Source organism: Corvus cornix, chromosome 15, assembly GCF_000738735.6.
Source record: "Corvus cornix cornix isolate S_Up_H32 chromosome 15, ASM73873v5, whole genome shotgun sequence".
In the NCBI taxonomy this organism is placed as follows: Eukaryota; Metazoa; Chordata; class Aves; order Passeriformes; family Corvidae; genus Corvus; species Corvus cornix.
The window spans coordinates 9548718-9566427 of NC_046345.1; the positions used below are offsets into that span (position 1 = coordinate 9548718).

At 37.7% G+C, this 17710-nt stretch overlaps 1 protein-coding gene across 2 annotated transcripts in view; it reads right to left on the reverse strand.

The window, feature by feature from the left end:
• The window catches only part of SPECC1L (sperm antigen with calponin homology and coiled-coil domains 1 like), a 63502-nt gene that overhangs the window by 22877 nt on the left and 22915 nt on the right, over nt 1-17710 (reverse strand). For both annotated transcript variants that reach the window (XM_039560980.1, XM_010398116.4), the window contains exons 5-11: nt 17273-17480; nt 11113-11186; nt 10450-10625; nt 9064-9230; nt 7344-7435; nt 2575-2665; nt 595-678 (exon numbers count right to left, since the gene is read on the reverse strand). In XM_039560980.1, coding sequence (XP_039416914.1) covers nt 595-678; nt 2575-2665; nt 7344-7435; nt 9064-9230; nt 10450-10625; nt 11113-11186; nt 17273-17480 — 892 coding nt within the window. The remainder of the gene's footprint in view (nt 1-594; nt 679-2574; nt 2666-7343; nt 7436-9063; nt 9231-10449; nt 10626-11112; nt 11187-17272; nt 17481-17710) is intronic.

Consider the following 17710-nt stretch of genomic DNA (forward strand, 5'->3'; position numbering starts at 1 on the left):
GTTACATGTTCTCTACATGGAAGAGTTTCCAGTTAAAAGTATGAGGCTTGCCTTTATACTAAAATGGTCACCATTGTTTATGTTTCTGCAAATCAAAGATTCAACTCTCCACATAAATCAGAGACTTATTTTCTAATGACCTGGAGGCAAGTACATTAATTTATAAATACCAGACACAAGAATTTTGGTTTTTAGGACAAATAAAACTACCTAAAACTTGTAAGCATTTACACAAATATAGGCTTTTAAAAAAAATATTTATCTAAAATCAATTCTGCCTAGATTATACAAAGCATCATTTTCACAGTATCACACTATTCGTGCTGTAATTCATAAAGATTTGGTTTTAGAAGCCCCTGCTGATACTGACATATTAGTATATACAGCTTGATAGTAAATTAACACTCTGCATAAACTTGTATTTAGCAAGTCTGTTTTTTTTCAAATCCAAAGTTAACATCAAATGTCTGGCAACCACCATCAGCAATACTGAAGAATATTTGTAGGTTATGCCAGTCACAAAGTAGACCTGTAAGTACATGGCTGAAATGAGAGTTCCTGATTTGCCTAATCACCTAAAACCCATGGTATTACCTGAAATAGATTTGGCACTTTCCATAGCAGGGACTCTTGGCAGAGACGCTGGCCGGCTGGTAGAGGATGTTCTCAACAAATGTTCTGGACAAAGAAAAAGGAGGGCGATCATCATTACTGAAGATTCCAGTCAAATGTAAGACATTTAGGTTTGAGTCATGAATATTGCCTGAGTTTGGCTATTTTAGGGAGAGCAATTGATTTAATCTGGAAGATAGAGAAGCCCTAAAATTGCCCATTGCCAATGAAGTGCACTAGGAATACAACATGACCACCTTAATCCTTTTTCCCTAAAGCCTCTTGCTAATCTGCATGCCCTGGTATAAAAAAAAACCAAACAAAAAACCCTTACACCAAAGGGCTGAGAAAGGAACCCCCATTCAGCACATGGCCAAAAATACTCAACATGCCCTTCACAGTGTTCAGTGGTAAACCAGATTGCTTTGTCCCTCAGGTTATTTCTTTTTTCCTCCTCTCTGGTTTGTTGCATTGGCATTTTTTGGGCTTTAGGGGTTTTAAAAATTTTATTATTAAATAAAACTACACATTTTTTCCTTTCTTCCTCCATGGAGCAGAGTCTAAAAGGTGCCTTTACATATTGTATTGCAAGATTAGTTCTGCCTAACGCCAATGAGTTTAAAAAAACTACATCAAAATTAATTTTCTGTAGCAACAAAACAAAGCTATTTCCTATTATGAAATATTCCTTCAAGTAAAAACTGCAAACAAAAGGTTTACATACTCCTATGTAGAAACACTTAGAAGACAGTGATTTGAATATAAAACCTCATGGAAACAAGGATTAAGGAAAGTGAAACCCCATTTGTTAGTTGAAGATGTGACATAAGAAACATACATTGCTACAGACATACATTAAAAATATATCTGTATGGCTGTAAACAGGAATTCTGTCTGCCACTCTCACTACTGGAACACAGTCCTGGCTCCTGCATTCACTGACTCTAAGGAAAACACAAAAGCCATGTAAAACATACCACTCATTTTGTGTTTAAGCTTATGTCTACCCATGAACTCTGTAATAATTAAAGAATCCTGAATTATCTTCTTGGAAAGGCATTTCAATATTCCTAAAAATATCAAAGTTTCTAAAATTAAAACTGCAGCTGCATTGTACAAATAGCCTCAATATGGATTCAACAAAAGCAAGAAGGAAATCTGGCACATACAGACTATTGTGAAGTGCTACAGAAATAAGAAACCCAACCCTTTAGAAAACATCAGGCCTCAGGAATACCAAATTGAGAGGAAATATTCTGCCTGGAGTCATATGGGGATTATCTTGAGAAACATCTACACACAAAAAGCCCCTAAAGCAGGCATAAATCAGAGAGCTACACCCAACACATGATAGCCATTCATTCTCACAGGAAGAGCACATTGTGAACAGTGTTTTGAGAGACAAAACAAAGTTCACAGAACAGGGAAATATTGGGAAATAGATAAATCAACATTTGATTCCATTCAATTTTTCATCTGGCTCCTGAAGATTCAATACTTAATACATTTATTTTATTATTCACATGCAATACAATGCCAACCATCATCCTTGTTTCGTTTCGGGGGGTTAAAAAGCCTGCAACCACACAAATAATGTAACCCCAGAGGTGGGATATTTTAGTATCTGGGACACCTGCAAGATATGTCCCTGAAATTATCTTATCTTGATTTTACAAGTGGTCTTAGTTTATGCACACACTAAAACTTGTCAGAATAATATCAAGTTATCAGCATGCAATTGTGGTTCTGTTGAAAATTCAAAAAAGCATCTTTATGTTACACCACCACGTGTGGTGAAACACAAATAAAAAGAACTTAAACATGAGATATTCTATGATTCTATGAAGATATTTCAATAATAAAAAGTACGTAACATGATCATGTCTTGGATACTAAATAACTTTTTTTAAAAGTATTAATAGCAGTGCTAAAACCAAAGTTTAAATGAACTTGAATCAGTACCTTGAACAGGAATTTCTGCATAGCTTGGTCTTTTGTCTGTCAGTGTAGCAAGGGGTTTTGAAGCCGAGATTGGCCCACTTATGGAATGCCTCTGAAATGGAAAAATACTTCTGTCAAACCTAACTGGAAGGTAAAAAAACAAATGTGGAATTGCAGAATCAGCTTTAGAAACTCAGGTATTACAGTATTACTAATTTTTAAAGAACTATGAAATTAAAGGAACCTTTGAAAAATTTTCCTTCTTTACTTTAAAAACCTTTACTTTTGCCAGTCTGACTATGCCTTAATCCTGCAACATTTACTTCTTTAAACTGAAACCTGTTCCTCAGATCAATGTCAAAAATTAAGGCTGTGAATTCTCTTGCAGTTTTTATATTAATTCTCACCTTCATTTATATTTTGTTTGAACAAACCTGTTCTGGTTAAACTTGATGTGTTTATTTAAACCAATACAACCCCCTATATAAAGCCAAGGGTTTAGTGCATGATTTGTGTTATTAACATAAGCCTTTATAGCTTTGTGCCTCTTCCTGGAAAATTGGGATAATGGTGTAATGGGTACAGTGACCCAAAGTACTCTTTGCTAAGAAAAACACTACTGAAAAAATGGAGTTTATTCAGAATGTCAAGAGCTTTTGTTCCCACATATTTAATTGAGATGCTCTGGGAACAAATGGAGAGAGACATTTTATTATTTGTCGAAGATGTAATAAAACACAAATTTTTTTTTTTTTGCCTTCTCAGGTCAGTTTAATTTTTGTTCTCCTCTAAATAGCTACAAATTGAGCATTCTCAAGTTTCATATAAAATATTTAGCAATATATGACTTTTAGCAAGGACATGATCACAGATATGCTAAGACTTATAACACAATTCAGTAAGCACTGAATAGGACTAAAATAAGCATTTTAGTCTCACACGGTGAACTGTACAAAGCAATAATTACCCTTATAGTTACTGAAACTCAGATTCAGTTGCTGAAGACTCATGGAGGATCACCCACAATTATTTCAAATTAATAATTTCAAAGAGCCTATTGCAAATTATAGTTCATTTTTTATTCACCCTGTCCTTTCTATTAGATTCCAATATTTAATCATAATCAGTCCACTAACGTGTTTATCATGAAAACTCTTTCAAGGTCTCCATCTGGCCCAAGGTTAAATGAGTCCTATCTTCATAAAATACTAAAGGTCAGATGTTTCTCATGACAAATTATGTAGGCAAGACAGACAAATCCAGAATTGTGATTAAAACAAGTTAACGGTATATACTTTACAGCACCCCATAGCACAGGCAGGATTACAGGGCTATTTATTCATCACTTAGAATCAAACTAGAGTTATGCTTTTGTGCTAGAAGTCAAATGGAGAGAACAACTGCCAATGTACAGCATGAAGAATTTCATCACTTCATATATCCAATGTCCTGCACATGCATGACAAAGATTATACCTTTAAAGGTGAAAGTGACTGTGGTTGTGAGCCATGCACAGAAATGCCCACAACAGCTTCCCCCAAGAGCTAGTATTGCACACTTACATCATCTACTTAAAAAAACCCCCAATATTTCCTAACTAAAGGACAAGAACTGTACCAAAGTGAGCCATTTAACTGCATCTCCCCATCCCAGGAAACAGCTAAAATGGATAATGAGGCTAAAATAAAAATATTTCATTTTGGTTAGCTTTGGGACTGGCACTGCAAAGACAGGAGAGTACAGAGCTCAACCAGGAAACACAGGTATGTACAGAGCTGGATAGCCATGTACCTTTATCACTTAAAAACAAACATCCTTTATGGATATCGTCAGAAAGCAGCTGTATCACTGAACTGATAACTTACTGTGTATTGGTCTTGTCTCTTTGCAATAAAACAAACTGATTGTCTTTTTGCTCCTGTTGACACTGCAGCCAGGGCTGCATTGCACTGTTTGGTTCCTTATTACATATCTTACAGCTGCCCGCAGTAACACAGTGACTAATACACTGCAAACCAGAGGAAAATGAACCAACTGATGTTTATCTACTTTCACCTGCCTTCATCTATGTATTAGTAGCGGTGCACAGGTCTCTGGGAGATGCTTTAAATTTGAAGCAGAACTATGGCAGGATGAGCTAATCACTTCAAATATTTGGCTTCTGACTTGTCACTCTTGTGTCTGTTGTCAGCTATGGAAGGAAACATGACCATCGGCCACTATCCAGGTACCTCTTTATGATCACTTAGCACTTCATGCCAGTGCACCTACACATGGCAATTGCAGAACAGACAGAGTTTTTCACATATTAACTAGTTAAGATATAGGAAGTCTTTGACACTAAATTGCTTGGACCCTGGAAGTTTATACGCTCAAAGCAAACCAGGACATTCAGTGGTGACCTGTAAATCTGAAACCATGTCTGCTTCAGAGAGCCCTCCAGCTACAAAACAGAAAAAGAAAGTACCCAGGGAAAGCAGCAGATATATTCCCTTGTCCTTATATTCCTCCCTAGGCATCTGCTTTGGTCACTCCCAGTGGCATACCAGACCAGCTAAGCTTTGGGCTAACCCAGCAAGGGTGTTTTCACATTCTGAAGAGCATTCTCTTCATACTTCTCTTCCTAAATTGTTCTACAGTACTGCTAAGAGCCATAGTAAAACACAGCTGTGTTCCACTGCAGACTTGGACCTGAAGCCAGAAAGGGTTTTGTTTGTTTTGAGTTGCAGAATATCCAAGAATCTATCTCCTTACACATGCGCACACAGCTGTAAAGAAAAACAAACCAAGCAAACAAAAACTCTTCAAGACTGAGGAAATTCATGACACAGTCCAAAGACAAAGCACATGGTTGATGCATCTGTACTTGGACAATATTTTTTGCAACCAATCCATCTTATCAAAGTATCAACACTGTGCCAGGTTCTTAGTAGGTATTCATGTAAATATTTCCCCTGTGATAGCATTTAAAAGCAACCGAGATTAATGATAATAAACTGCAACACCCATACAGAGATCCACCTTTCCTCAAAGACCCTAAGCCATGGATGACTTCTATAAGGTGGGAGCCAATAAGTCAACTCACATTGTGATTACTTATTAAAATCTTGCTTTTCAATTTCAAGAGAGCACAAACAAAAAAAATGTTTAAAAAAATACCACAGAACACAACAGTAGAAAGTAAGGCAGCAATATGAAAACAAAGAAAACTCAACCCCCTTTCTCTCGAGCAGAAAATATTCACATAACTGAGGTCATGAAACCAAATTGCCTTCTCGATAATTACTCGATAAGCACTTTGAAGAAAACCACCTATCTTCAGAAAGACAATAGAAGCTGTTTTCATTTACACACCCTCCTTTTTGTTTTTCAGGCAATGTTTCCCACTAATGAGTATCCAGCTGTTAATGACTTGGGTCTATACCAGAAGTTGAATTCAAAATTCAAGTAATTCTGGCAGATCAAGTACATCAAACAAGAGCTTGTAAACCTGAGCAGCTCTGCTGTATTCTAAGAGATTACTTTGGTTCATGGTTAATTTACAGGTAAATAAAGTGAGATAAGCCTTAGGCTTCACCAAAAAGTCTTCTGTCTGCCAAAGGTCTAGTTCGGCCTTTTAGAACATGAGATTAAGTCTGCCTTCTCCTACAAGAGCACAGAAACAAACAGAAATATAAAGACACATCAATAGGAACAAAGCATCTGTCAGCGAACTTGTCACATTTAACTAATTTAGAAAACTGCTGTAAAGAGTGACTGAACCACAAGAAGCAGCAGAAGCTCTCCCAACAAAACATTTAATTCTTTCTCTTTGCTTTAAGGCTATCTATTTGTTTCATGAAATTCGCTCTTAAATTAATAAAAGCTGCATTAGTCTGAGAACAGGAGAACAGTCAATCTGTTCCAGGTACTGTTCCTTGAGGACTAAAAGCTAATATGGATACAGAGTCCTCAGTTCAAGCAGAGAGAATTACCAAATCATGCTGACCTACAGTAAAAATCAAGTTTTGGAATTTTGGATGGCAGTGTCTTGAAGGCAACAGGAGAATCATGGATATTGAAGGAGTAAAACAAAGTACATTCTTTTATTTTTCTTTATGAATCTGGTCCCCTCTGCTTTGTCCTTAAACTTATTGGGTTCTGCCAAAATCTCACTTCACACAGCAAGTGAGATAATAAAACCAGCAACGATCTATAAAGCTGAACATCAGAGTCCTGGCAATGCCATCTCAGTGCACCCAGGCTGCTGCAGTACCTGAGCAAAAGGACAAAGCTTCAGAGGGGACAGCACAAAACACACAGCACCATCACACACTGGCCAAACCCTGTCAGTACAAAATGAACAAAGATCATAAATTTGCAATTATTTCAATCCTCCCTCGTCAGGCCTGTATTGAAAGACACATTTACACTGATGATTGCTGACAGATTCTGCACAGACCTTAGTCCACTGCCAAAGGGGATTACTGTTGTTTTCCTGCCAGGCACAGGACTAAGAACTGACTAACAGCAACTGTACAGCTAAGGAATGCAAATAAAGTCTTCCTCTCATGATTTTTAGTAGCACAGGAATAGCAATGGTTGGGAATATTTAACAAGAACTTCCAAATTTCCAACATGGTTCTCAGTGAAAGACTCTTGTTAGACTGAACAGTTTAGTAATTACTTACTTAAGGCAACATTTTATCATTATTTCCCCAACAAGTCAGCCAACATTTGTATGTTACCACCTGTAGTTTCACACAGTCTTCTTCACAGAGCAGGATTAAGTGCAGTCATAAGACACCCACCTGCATAGGGGATACAGCAGCAGCTGGGGGAGTTTTCATGGGACTTGGGCTCAGGGGAGTGCGAGGAATTGTGGCAGCAGCAGGGCTTGGAACTAGGAGGAACATGGAAAGGAAGCCATTGTGAGCATGACACTGTTCTGCAGTGCAACAGGAGACTGCTAAAGCCAACTCTCACCTTGTACTTTACATTACCAGTTTTACCAGATCACACTTTCAGAATTTCAATTAGCAATTGACTGAAAAGTCATTTGAAAGTATGCCTACACATTTACTCCCCTGCAATTACCTTCATTTTCTGTCTTTCTATCATCCATGGTAAAAGCGTAAGTTTGCTGGGGGTGGACAAGGCTAAGGTGCAGGATACTATTACCTTGGCAGATGTAAATCATGGCATTACTAGTTCTCTGATCTTCAGACAATTAAAGAGATAGCAGCAGGCTCCTGGCTCTGCCAGTAATACAAGAAAGATAAACGATATCACCTGCTTCTCCTTTCTAGTTTCTAATCAAAGTCCACAAGCACTAGACATTATATACCTAAATTTTGGGATTAAACAAATAACATGTTTAGAAATATACGAAACAGAAAAATTCTAAATTGGTGAATCAGTAATCTGATTATTTAACAACATGATTAGCATGAATACTGAGGTAGAAGGCAGATATTAGTTTGAAATAAAAGATTACAACGAAGGAAGAGGGGATTTATCATTTAACTAAACTAACTCTGGCAAGAAAGCACCTTCCTCCAGTAACACACTAAAAAAACTTTCTAAATTAACACCAGAAAAGTAAAAAACTGTAAATACCTATGAACAAAAAGAGAAAGCATGGAAATAGAAGCATTTACAGAATCGTTAAATAACGGAGATGGTTCTATATCTTAAACTTCCTGGTTCTAAGCAGTCAAAAGCAGCTTTGCTGTATACAGTGCTGTACTGTAAGTCTCTGCTAACTTAGTCTGCTTCAGACCAAGCCTTTTCACATCAGACTTTATTGCACATGAAAATCTAAAGACCTGGCAAGGGCAATATTTTAATCCATACAAGGTCTCATACGCAGTTAAAGGTGAAACCCAAGTGTTTCTCATTTCAGAATAATAACTTGGACTCCTTATTCTGGTCATCTATAGAGAAGAACAGCACTTGTTCCCACAATCAGAATCATAGTAAAGTCTCAAGAGTGAGACTCCTTTCATGTTAGAAAATATTTCCTACATCTTTCAAATAGGTGATACTGGCTGGATCTTACTTTTAACTTTCATCAGAGCTCTGAACATAAGAACAGAAGTTATTAAAAGAAATAAACTCAGCTCTAGCTATTACATGGCTTTTAAAATGCTTAATTTGGTACACTAAGTTCACATTTTAATAATCAGGCTGAAATCAGCTGTGCTTCCAGCTATAATTATGTGTGTCATATGTGTTTATGTATTTCTAATATACAGGAGCACTGAATCAAAGCATCCAGCATATGAGTCACTGGCAATGCGATAGCAAAGAAAAAAAAAAGACAAGACAAAAAAAGGATGCTTATACTTAACTGCAGTGAACAATCTGTTCTGCAGTCCAGTTTGGGTTGGTTTGTTTCAGCCATCACTTATAGGTCATGACAGGATAAAGCAGCTTGCCTCTAAATTAGCTGAGCCATCAGAGGTGACCACGTCAACACATGCAGAAGGGCAGCCTGGTGCAGCTGCTGCTCTGGCTGGTGGAACTCACCTTGGGAGGAGGCACTGTCAAAGGACTTGATGAGTGTTTTCACAGTGGGAGTTGGCTCTGAGGAGGTGGATGATCTGCGACTCAGGCCCATTCCTTGTCTCAGAGCTGCCAAATCTCTCTCTACTGCATTCATGTAATTGTACACTCGACCACGTTCTTCTTCCTGCCTGAAGTCAATGTGCAGCTCATTTAGGGTATTTAAAAAACATTTTAACATGCAAAGTCTTAAAAAAATCAACACAAATTGAAGCTGAATTAAAATCTATGGTCCAAATGGGTTATTACATTAACCTAGTTTTCTTTCCACTGTAATTTAGAAATAGATTATCGACCCAAATTATCACTGTAAATTCTTACTATTTGTCAGCAACAGAGCTTAGCATCTGGTAAAAAAGTCTATCAAATCAATATTTGATATAAGGCTTAATTCCTGCTCCTATCTCTCTCACACACACAGATGGAAAAAATTAATACTTAAGGATTTCATGATTCCACATTAAAATAATCATCTCAGAGGGGAGAATTTTTTTCCACCTGAATAAATGGAAAACAATTTAATACTAAGGAGGTAAGAATATATTTCTGGCATACATCTTCAGGCAGCATCAGCTTTTCCCCAAGTTTCACAGCCTGTGCTATCTCCTATCCTGTTGGATACTGGGCTAAATGTGATGTAAATCCTACAAAATTCCCATTCATGCAGAAAACAATTGTTCACTATATACACAACAAACATCATTACTGTAAGCTATATACATATCTGACCCCTAAAGACAATGCAGTCAGGATTCAAATGGTGCTGTCCAAGATGTTCCTGTTTGAGGACACTCATACTTCTGAAAGACTCAGTTTCTAAATATCTGGAGCACCTAATTCAAGCCACAATACATCACAATTTGGATTATTTTTGTTTTTATATACAAAGCACCTCTAATTATCAGTGGAAAGAAAACAGTACAGGTTATATCCAGAACTAGATGATGGTTTCTTCTCAGGTAAAAACCCAGCTGTGTTTTTAACCACACCAAAAGCCTTGGCTGCTAATAAGAAATATTAATGATGGTACAGAAAAGCCAACACTGCTTGTTTTTCACACTGTGGGAAGCGAAATCATGTTTAGCTGTTAAACTGAAAAAATCCTCCACCCCGACCTGGTTTCGTAAAACCCTGTGTGGATGAAGTATACAGTATAAAGAAACAAATATTGCTGTTGTAAGTGTACCTATTTTGACCGCTGAAAGCAGCATAAAGCAGCTTGCTGAAATATGGATCCTCACAGTGGGAGGATTTAAAAACATCTGGAGTCTCAATAATTAACAATCTGGATTTCCAAAACTGCACCTCCCCTGCAAAAGAGACCATATATCCCTGCTGTCATTTGCATACTTGCGTGACTTTATCTCCTCCAGCTCCTTAGTGAGCTTCTCATTTTTCTCCTGAGCTTCGTGCAATCTGCGCTTCAGGTCCCCGATCTCTTCCTGGGCCTCGGACTTGATATCATTGGCTATAACCACTGCAGTCTGCAGGTCTGCCTGGAACTGACGCCATTCTGCTGACTCCTCCTGGAAGCATGAATTTGGAAGTTAAAAATAAAAGTTATCCTTATTATTCATAGTTTTCCTATGCTGTTAAAGGAAACGATTTACAGGAATGGCAGAGGCACTCGTCCAGTGTTAGGCACAACCTAACTCCAAGTTAAATTGAAGAGGTTTTGCTGGAAGTAACTAGACTTTGAAAGTCATTAATTTCTTTTCTGGAGACAAATAAAATGTTCAAAGTGGTGGAAAAGAATATATAATATTAAACTCCACATCAAAATACACAGGAACATTTTCTCCGAAACCCAACATCATATCTTTGTGACACTGAGAAATTTTTAGCATTGTTTGGTGCCTATAGATTAGTAAATATATTCCCATTATGCCTGTCTCTCAGAAATAATTATTTTATTGGCATTATATCTAATCATATTATCTTTTCACAATTTCATATGCTGGTCTTATGACATTCTAAGCTTACAATTTATTAACTTTTTCAGTTTCTACCCACCCGGAGTCTCCTGTGAAGATTCTTGATCTCTCTTTCCATGTCATGCTTTTGGTCCTGAAGTTTTTTAACTGTATCTGGGAAAAAAGTTAAATTCCCTGTAAGATCTTAGTCAGGGATTAATTTACCTAAAAATGAGTAACTGAAAAGACCTGCAAATATTTTTGAAGACTTACTCAGAGAAGATATTTTTATAACCAAAGACATCTGAAGAAACACAGTATGAGAAGGAATAAATTTGCCAGAGGGTGTTAATAGGTACACATTTCTCTGTGACTGGTAAGGTGAGCAGCATAAGCAAGTCAATTCTTATACAAATCCCAAATCACCATATTAAAATGACAAAGCAATAACAAAGAGCAAGTAAACAAGGTAGGTAATTTAACATGAAAGGATCCTAAAAACATGGATGTCTGGGGGTTTTCTCTCCTCAAACATAAGCTGCAGCTACACGAAGCCTTTTGATTCACAGTTTAATTTCTCCACAAAGCAGCTGACACAACACTCGCAGCAGTGCCTTCCACAGGGATAAAATTGAACTCATGTCCCCAAGAATCTGACATTCTTGTCTATCAAGCTACTATTTGAGGTCAAAGCAAACTATATTTACAGCAAAAGGCCAAACAGTCTGTGAGCTCGTGTTATGAGAAAGATGGTCCCCCTAAATCTGTCAGCAGCAACACAAAAGGGTTCACAGCCGAATCACCAGCAGCTCCTGTGTGGCGTCTGACAGACTGGCTACTGTAATTATTATTCATTTGTGACTTTATTCAATACACAAGGACAATGTGATTGATGACTCCATTCTTAAAACAAAGCAACTAATGAAGAAGAACACAGCATAAATTTCTAATTGGTGTGTCACTTCACTGAGTCTTGGATTCTAGGATGTTTTATTTCTGTAGCATCGTGTGACTGTAAAAACTGTAAAAATGATGAAGAAACTGACTAAATGCATTTTTTTGTTCAGGTTAATTATCCTAACACCTGCTGGAAACAAATACTTTTCCTGTATATTAGCAATGCTCTTTCCACAACATGACTGAACATGCCTAATATATTTAGGCTATTCAAAACACAAAACCTTCCTCAACAGCACCAAGTACAGGGACTTTTTAAGGCACAGTTAATTTCTTTACAAGAATCATATAAACCTCAGCTGGCCTGAAAACATGATAACCTTTCAAACTTGGAAAAGTTGGAAAATTAGACAGATACTTCTGTATTTATCTCCTCCTTGTAAGACTGCCCATTTCAAGTTGCACCCAGCTGATCTTTAAGCTTTGAAGATAAGCCTACAGGGTGGGCCACTCAAATCTCATGCTACCATGATACTCAAGCAAAGCCCTCCAATTTTTAGCTTGTCTCTTTATACACAACTTGTTTGAGCTAAATTCAGAAATAAGCAGCCAGCTTTAGGTCAAAGTTATAAAACTTGCTCCCCCTGATGCCTTAGGTTTTAACTTTTATATTTTTCAAATCCTGTACTGCCTAGTGTGTAACTCTGAAGTTTCATGTGGCCTGTTAACTACTGTTCTCTCGTGCTGGTCAGACGTAACAAAGCCTCTCTAGCTTTGCTCTTCAAGGACACCTTGATTGTCCCAGTCCCCAAAATGTGTAAACTAAAAGTCTTTGAAAAGGAGGGGCAAACTTGGGGTAATTACATCATTAACTGAAGTTATAATTGGAGAATTAACCCTGATATGCAAACGGACCAAACTTATAAAAGTGTGAAGAACCCATGACCCAGCACCCATCTCGGGTGGAGCCCCTCGTAGGCTTTACACTCCCAAGGTGTACCTTTGAAGGCCCTCAAATAAAAAGCTACTTTTATTCTCTTATTCTTGTCTAGCTTCTGTTTTCAGGTAGCCACTTCAAGGCATCACCCCCACCTTTCCCTTTAAATACATTTTGGAACAAGTCAAGCTGATGTTCATTTTCACTTTTAAAACAGTTCAAGGAAAAAATGTTTTTAAAAACAAAATTTGCAGTAGTACTAAAAGCAAACTATCTAAAAATAACTACAAACCAGAAACCATAAATGCACCCACAGCTAAAGCTTGTGTAGTGCCACTGTTTTGAGCTTCTGTGAGTTATGAAACGCACCATTACATTTTAGTGTATTTATGCTTTGAAGTAAAACACAATGGTCTGAATATGCTGCAGGTACCATAAACAATACAGAGCAGTTTACAGCAGATGTTGGAAACAGTGCTCTCTCTCCTCCTCAATCAATCAAGGAGATTAAAAAAAAACCAGCCCATCAAATTGCAATTGAATTTGAAATACGGTGAGAAATGATGACTAATAGAAGTGATTTCACCTCTTCCACCAACTACAGCCTGAAAATTCAAGTAGTCAAAATACGTAGAAGTTGCCATTTGGCATCTTTCCTTTCTGCGTCCCCACAAACTCCACATTCTTCTCTAACAAACTCTTTCCACCTCCACATGCCTGAATTTTCAGTATGGTAGGACAGGTACTTCTAGCGTTATCCAGTCTCCTTCTTTTAAGGATCACAGACAATAAAGACTGAGATAAAAGAAAAAGTAACTACACGTTAGGGTAAATGAAGAACAAGGAGACTCTTCTGATGAATGAATAGGATAATCAAAAATGGCAAATCAGCAAGCTTGTGTTTTACTGCATGATCCAATTACATCTACATTTCACAAAATTATATTAATTTAAACCACAGTTTGACAAGGCCTTGCCTCTACCTAACAGGCAGAAAAAAAAATTATGGGACGTGCAGACTACAAATGGTAAAGAAAACCATTACAACTAGAGCTAGGGGTGGGAGGAAGAATTTTGTAAGGCTACCAGGGAAAAGGTATCATGATGTTCTATATCTGCAATTTTTACTAATTATAACTAGCAGTTAGAATTTATCACTTTGAAATAAAAATGAGTATCAACGTTCAGTTGTTTAATTTCAATCATTTCTGGTGAAAACATAAGGGAAAAATACTAACAATATTCAGATACGTGCAGTAGTTTCAGAAAAAAATGACATGACAATTCCTGGGAAAGGACACTAAATGAAGTCATTCTGACACAGGCAATTCCACAATGGACACTCTCACAGTTTTTGTACTGGTAACACAGGCATGCCTTCTACTGGGAGAGCATTTTGATTCTTTAGCCTAGAAATAGCTATCCCAGCACAATCACAAATACACAGCGCAGTTTAAGAAATACAGCTTCCTTCTGTAAGGAAGAGGAAATGGGTACAAATACCAAAGCTCAGGCAACTCGTAGATCAATCTTGCTTTTGAGATCATCATGTCAGACAATACGCCTACACAGCAAGAAAGCTGACTTTTTAAGGGACCACCATTAGCAAAAAAAAAAAAAAAAAAAAAAAAAAGAAAAAAAAGAAAAAGTACTAACAAAATATGGTAATGTAAACATTTCATTTCATAACTGCTGTCAAGATCCTTTTCAAATGAGATATAGCAGAATTAAAACTAACGCTGTCAGCTCCATAAAAGAACTATTCACTGAAAATTAAATATATTCACCTTCTAGCTCACCTACCCTTGTCCTAAAAATTTACTGACTTAAATAGTTACAGACTAGGAGAACCTACATGCACATGCACCCTGTGCTAAGAGAACAAGCAATGGTTATTTTTGTTCTTCAGAAGAAACCTCTGAGAAGTGGTAAGCTAACCTACAAATACACAGTTTCTGCACATCAGGAGTCAAACTCTTCCAGAAAAAATTTCCTCACAAACTCTTATTAACTGCTTGGGAGAATAATAGGTTTCTATTTCCCCCTTAGTTACTGTGGATGACTAATGTGCCAGCTGGGCTACCTGACTACTGAGTTTTTGAGAGTCAGAAGTGAAACCCAGAGGGAACGCGCCATCTAGTGCAGTGTCAGCCTTCCCCACTGCCTGCTCCAGCTCAGCACAGTAGGGAGGATATAAAACATACAGGTTATTTTAATATTTCTTAGACTTTTTACATAAAATAGAATCATAGAATATCCTGAGTTGGAAGGGACCTATCAGGATCACAGAGTCCAAATCCCGGCCCTGCACAGGTCACCCCAACAACCCACCCTGTGCCTGAGAGCATTGTCCAAACACTCCTTGAGCTCTGTCAGTCTTGGGGCTGTGACCACTGTCCTGGGGAGCCTATTCAGTGGCCAACCACCCTCTGGGTGAAGAACCTTTTCCTGGTATCCAGCCCAAACCTCCCCTGATTTAGCTCCAGCCATTTCCTCAAGTCACCAGTCACAGAGAGCAAAGATTGAAGACCACAACAAGGTCTCCCTTCAGTCTCCTCCAGGCTGGACAAACAAGTGCCCTCAGCTGGTCCTCATTAGGTTTCCCCTCCAGGCCCTTTTAGCACTATGCTTAAAACTCCTCATCCCACCAGTAACGAGCTCAGCTGCAGTGACTGCAGCTCTCACCACATCTGGATGGAAGTCAGGAACATACTGTGTGTTTTTAATCAATGCAATTTGCATCCTACTGCACACATCAAAGAGATCCCTGTTTCTGCAGCCAGACATATTAACAGCTAAAATATGACAGTTCAATATGCGGATTACTGTGAAAAATGTTCCGTTCTAGGTTCCTTGTGCCTCTTTTTGGTGTTTGAAAAGCCCACAGTGAAGTGCGCCCTAAGTACCAGTGCTTGGAGTGTTTCCATTCCTACATTACTATTTGTGTTGATTAATCATTAAACTGAATTAACACTCACCACCTCATCTATGAGGCATCTTTCTCCTAAGTGTAAAGTCTGTCTTTGGTAAATCCTTTAGGTTACAATTTTCCATTTTGTGTTTAGAATTCTATCTTTTAAATGTTGTATGTACTACCTCTAAGTCCCAGATTTTTCACAATGTTCTATGCTGTCAGTACTTAAGAGACTACCTCAAAACCCTGTAAGAGGTTTAACTATGACTCCACAATAAACAGCATTTTAAAGTTGTCAGAAAAATTACACTTTTTAAAGTCGATATAATTTTTCGGGTGCCATCCTTTCTTACTGCCACTAGATGCCACTCTCCTTCCAGCCTGTAACTAAAATAACAGCTTGCTTCCTCCAAAAAGATCATGTCAGGACATTGGCTGGTCCAGATGAATTTTCCAAACTATTTCAAGACCAATGAATAACAAAGACTGTCGCAATTTTTGTTGAGAATTTCTCCCCTGGCAGAGGTTTGTCTGCCTGAATTTTTACCATTTGAAATTAAGTATCTGACAGCTAGTTTGTACCCACAAAGCAGAAGAATCTAAAAATCAGAGCTGCCTCGTAATCAGGTATTGCTGGGCAGATACCTAAATATCTACTTGACTATGGTGCTGTTCCCTGTATGAGTGTATTTCAGTTAATGGACAAAACAAAACAAGTAGAAAAGTGTTCAACCTTTTTGAGTCTTTGCTACAAAATGACTGTCTTTTAGCACAGAAAGGGAAAAAACTTAGAACAATTTTGTAAAGAGAAACGGTGATTGTCTTTCAAGATAAAAAAGGGTTGCTCAGGGAAACAACACTCACAGCCATGTCTGAAGATACTGAGCTTGAATAAACAATTTAGCTTGCTTAAGACACTAACTTTTCTTGATAGCAGACCAATTTAGAACCTTTTCTATGAATATTTCCCTTGCTGTTAGAAGGAATCATGCTTTGGTTTTTTTGCTATCTTGTTTCATCTTTGAATAACATGGAAGACTAACAGATATTTGAATTCTGTAAGTAGCACTGTGCAAATATAGCTTGCCAGGGTAGAGTTGCCCACGTTCTTATTTAGATGGAGATTAATTGCAGAATTCCAGCCCGTGGTAGGAATGTCTGAGCAGGTCTTCAAGATCAGAGGGGGAACTAAGGCACAGAGAGCTAGACAGGTACACAGTAAACATGTGTTCTACTAAATGTTTTTCTACTTTGAAGAACAACTTGAAAACGGTATTAGCAGATTTCATATTTCTTCTCTATTCACAGGTTTGTATTCCCACACCAAGTGGGTCTAGAATAGCTAAGCCGACTTGATTTTTTTCTTCCCCAGTGTGTAAAGATTCTGCAAAACCCAGTCTGACTTGAATTCAGACATACAAAAGACAAGTGAAAATATTTTCAGAATTACAGTGTTCTTCTTGAGCTTTTCTTAAATTATCCTTTCTCTCGAGAGAAATGCGTAATACTTACTCTCCAAATCAGATATGATAAGATTGTCATGAAGCTTCACAGCACGGTGCTGCTCTACTTCATCCTCCAACTCAAAGATTGTTTCTTTCATGTCACTCCTCTCAGTCTCTTTTTCATCTAGTTCTGCCCGAAGTTTTTCTAGAGTCACATTGAGATCCTCAATTTGTTTCTTGGCTTCTTCTTGGAACACTCGGTATTCATCTTCAACCTGAAGAATATATCTTAGTTGAATATTAAACATACTTTCAGTTTTGTAACTACCACATTTAACAATCTATTTCTGCAAACAGAAAAATATAGAAGTGCAAGCCTTTGACTATGCAATGTTCTAGTGCAACTGTTTTCCTAAGCCAAAGTTAAACTTTTTTCCCAGGCTGGGTATATGAGCATTCCTGGCTACTCTAACAGCAGTGCCCTGCATACAAGTGAAGCAGTTGT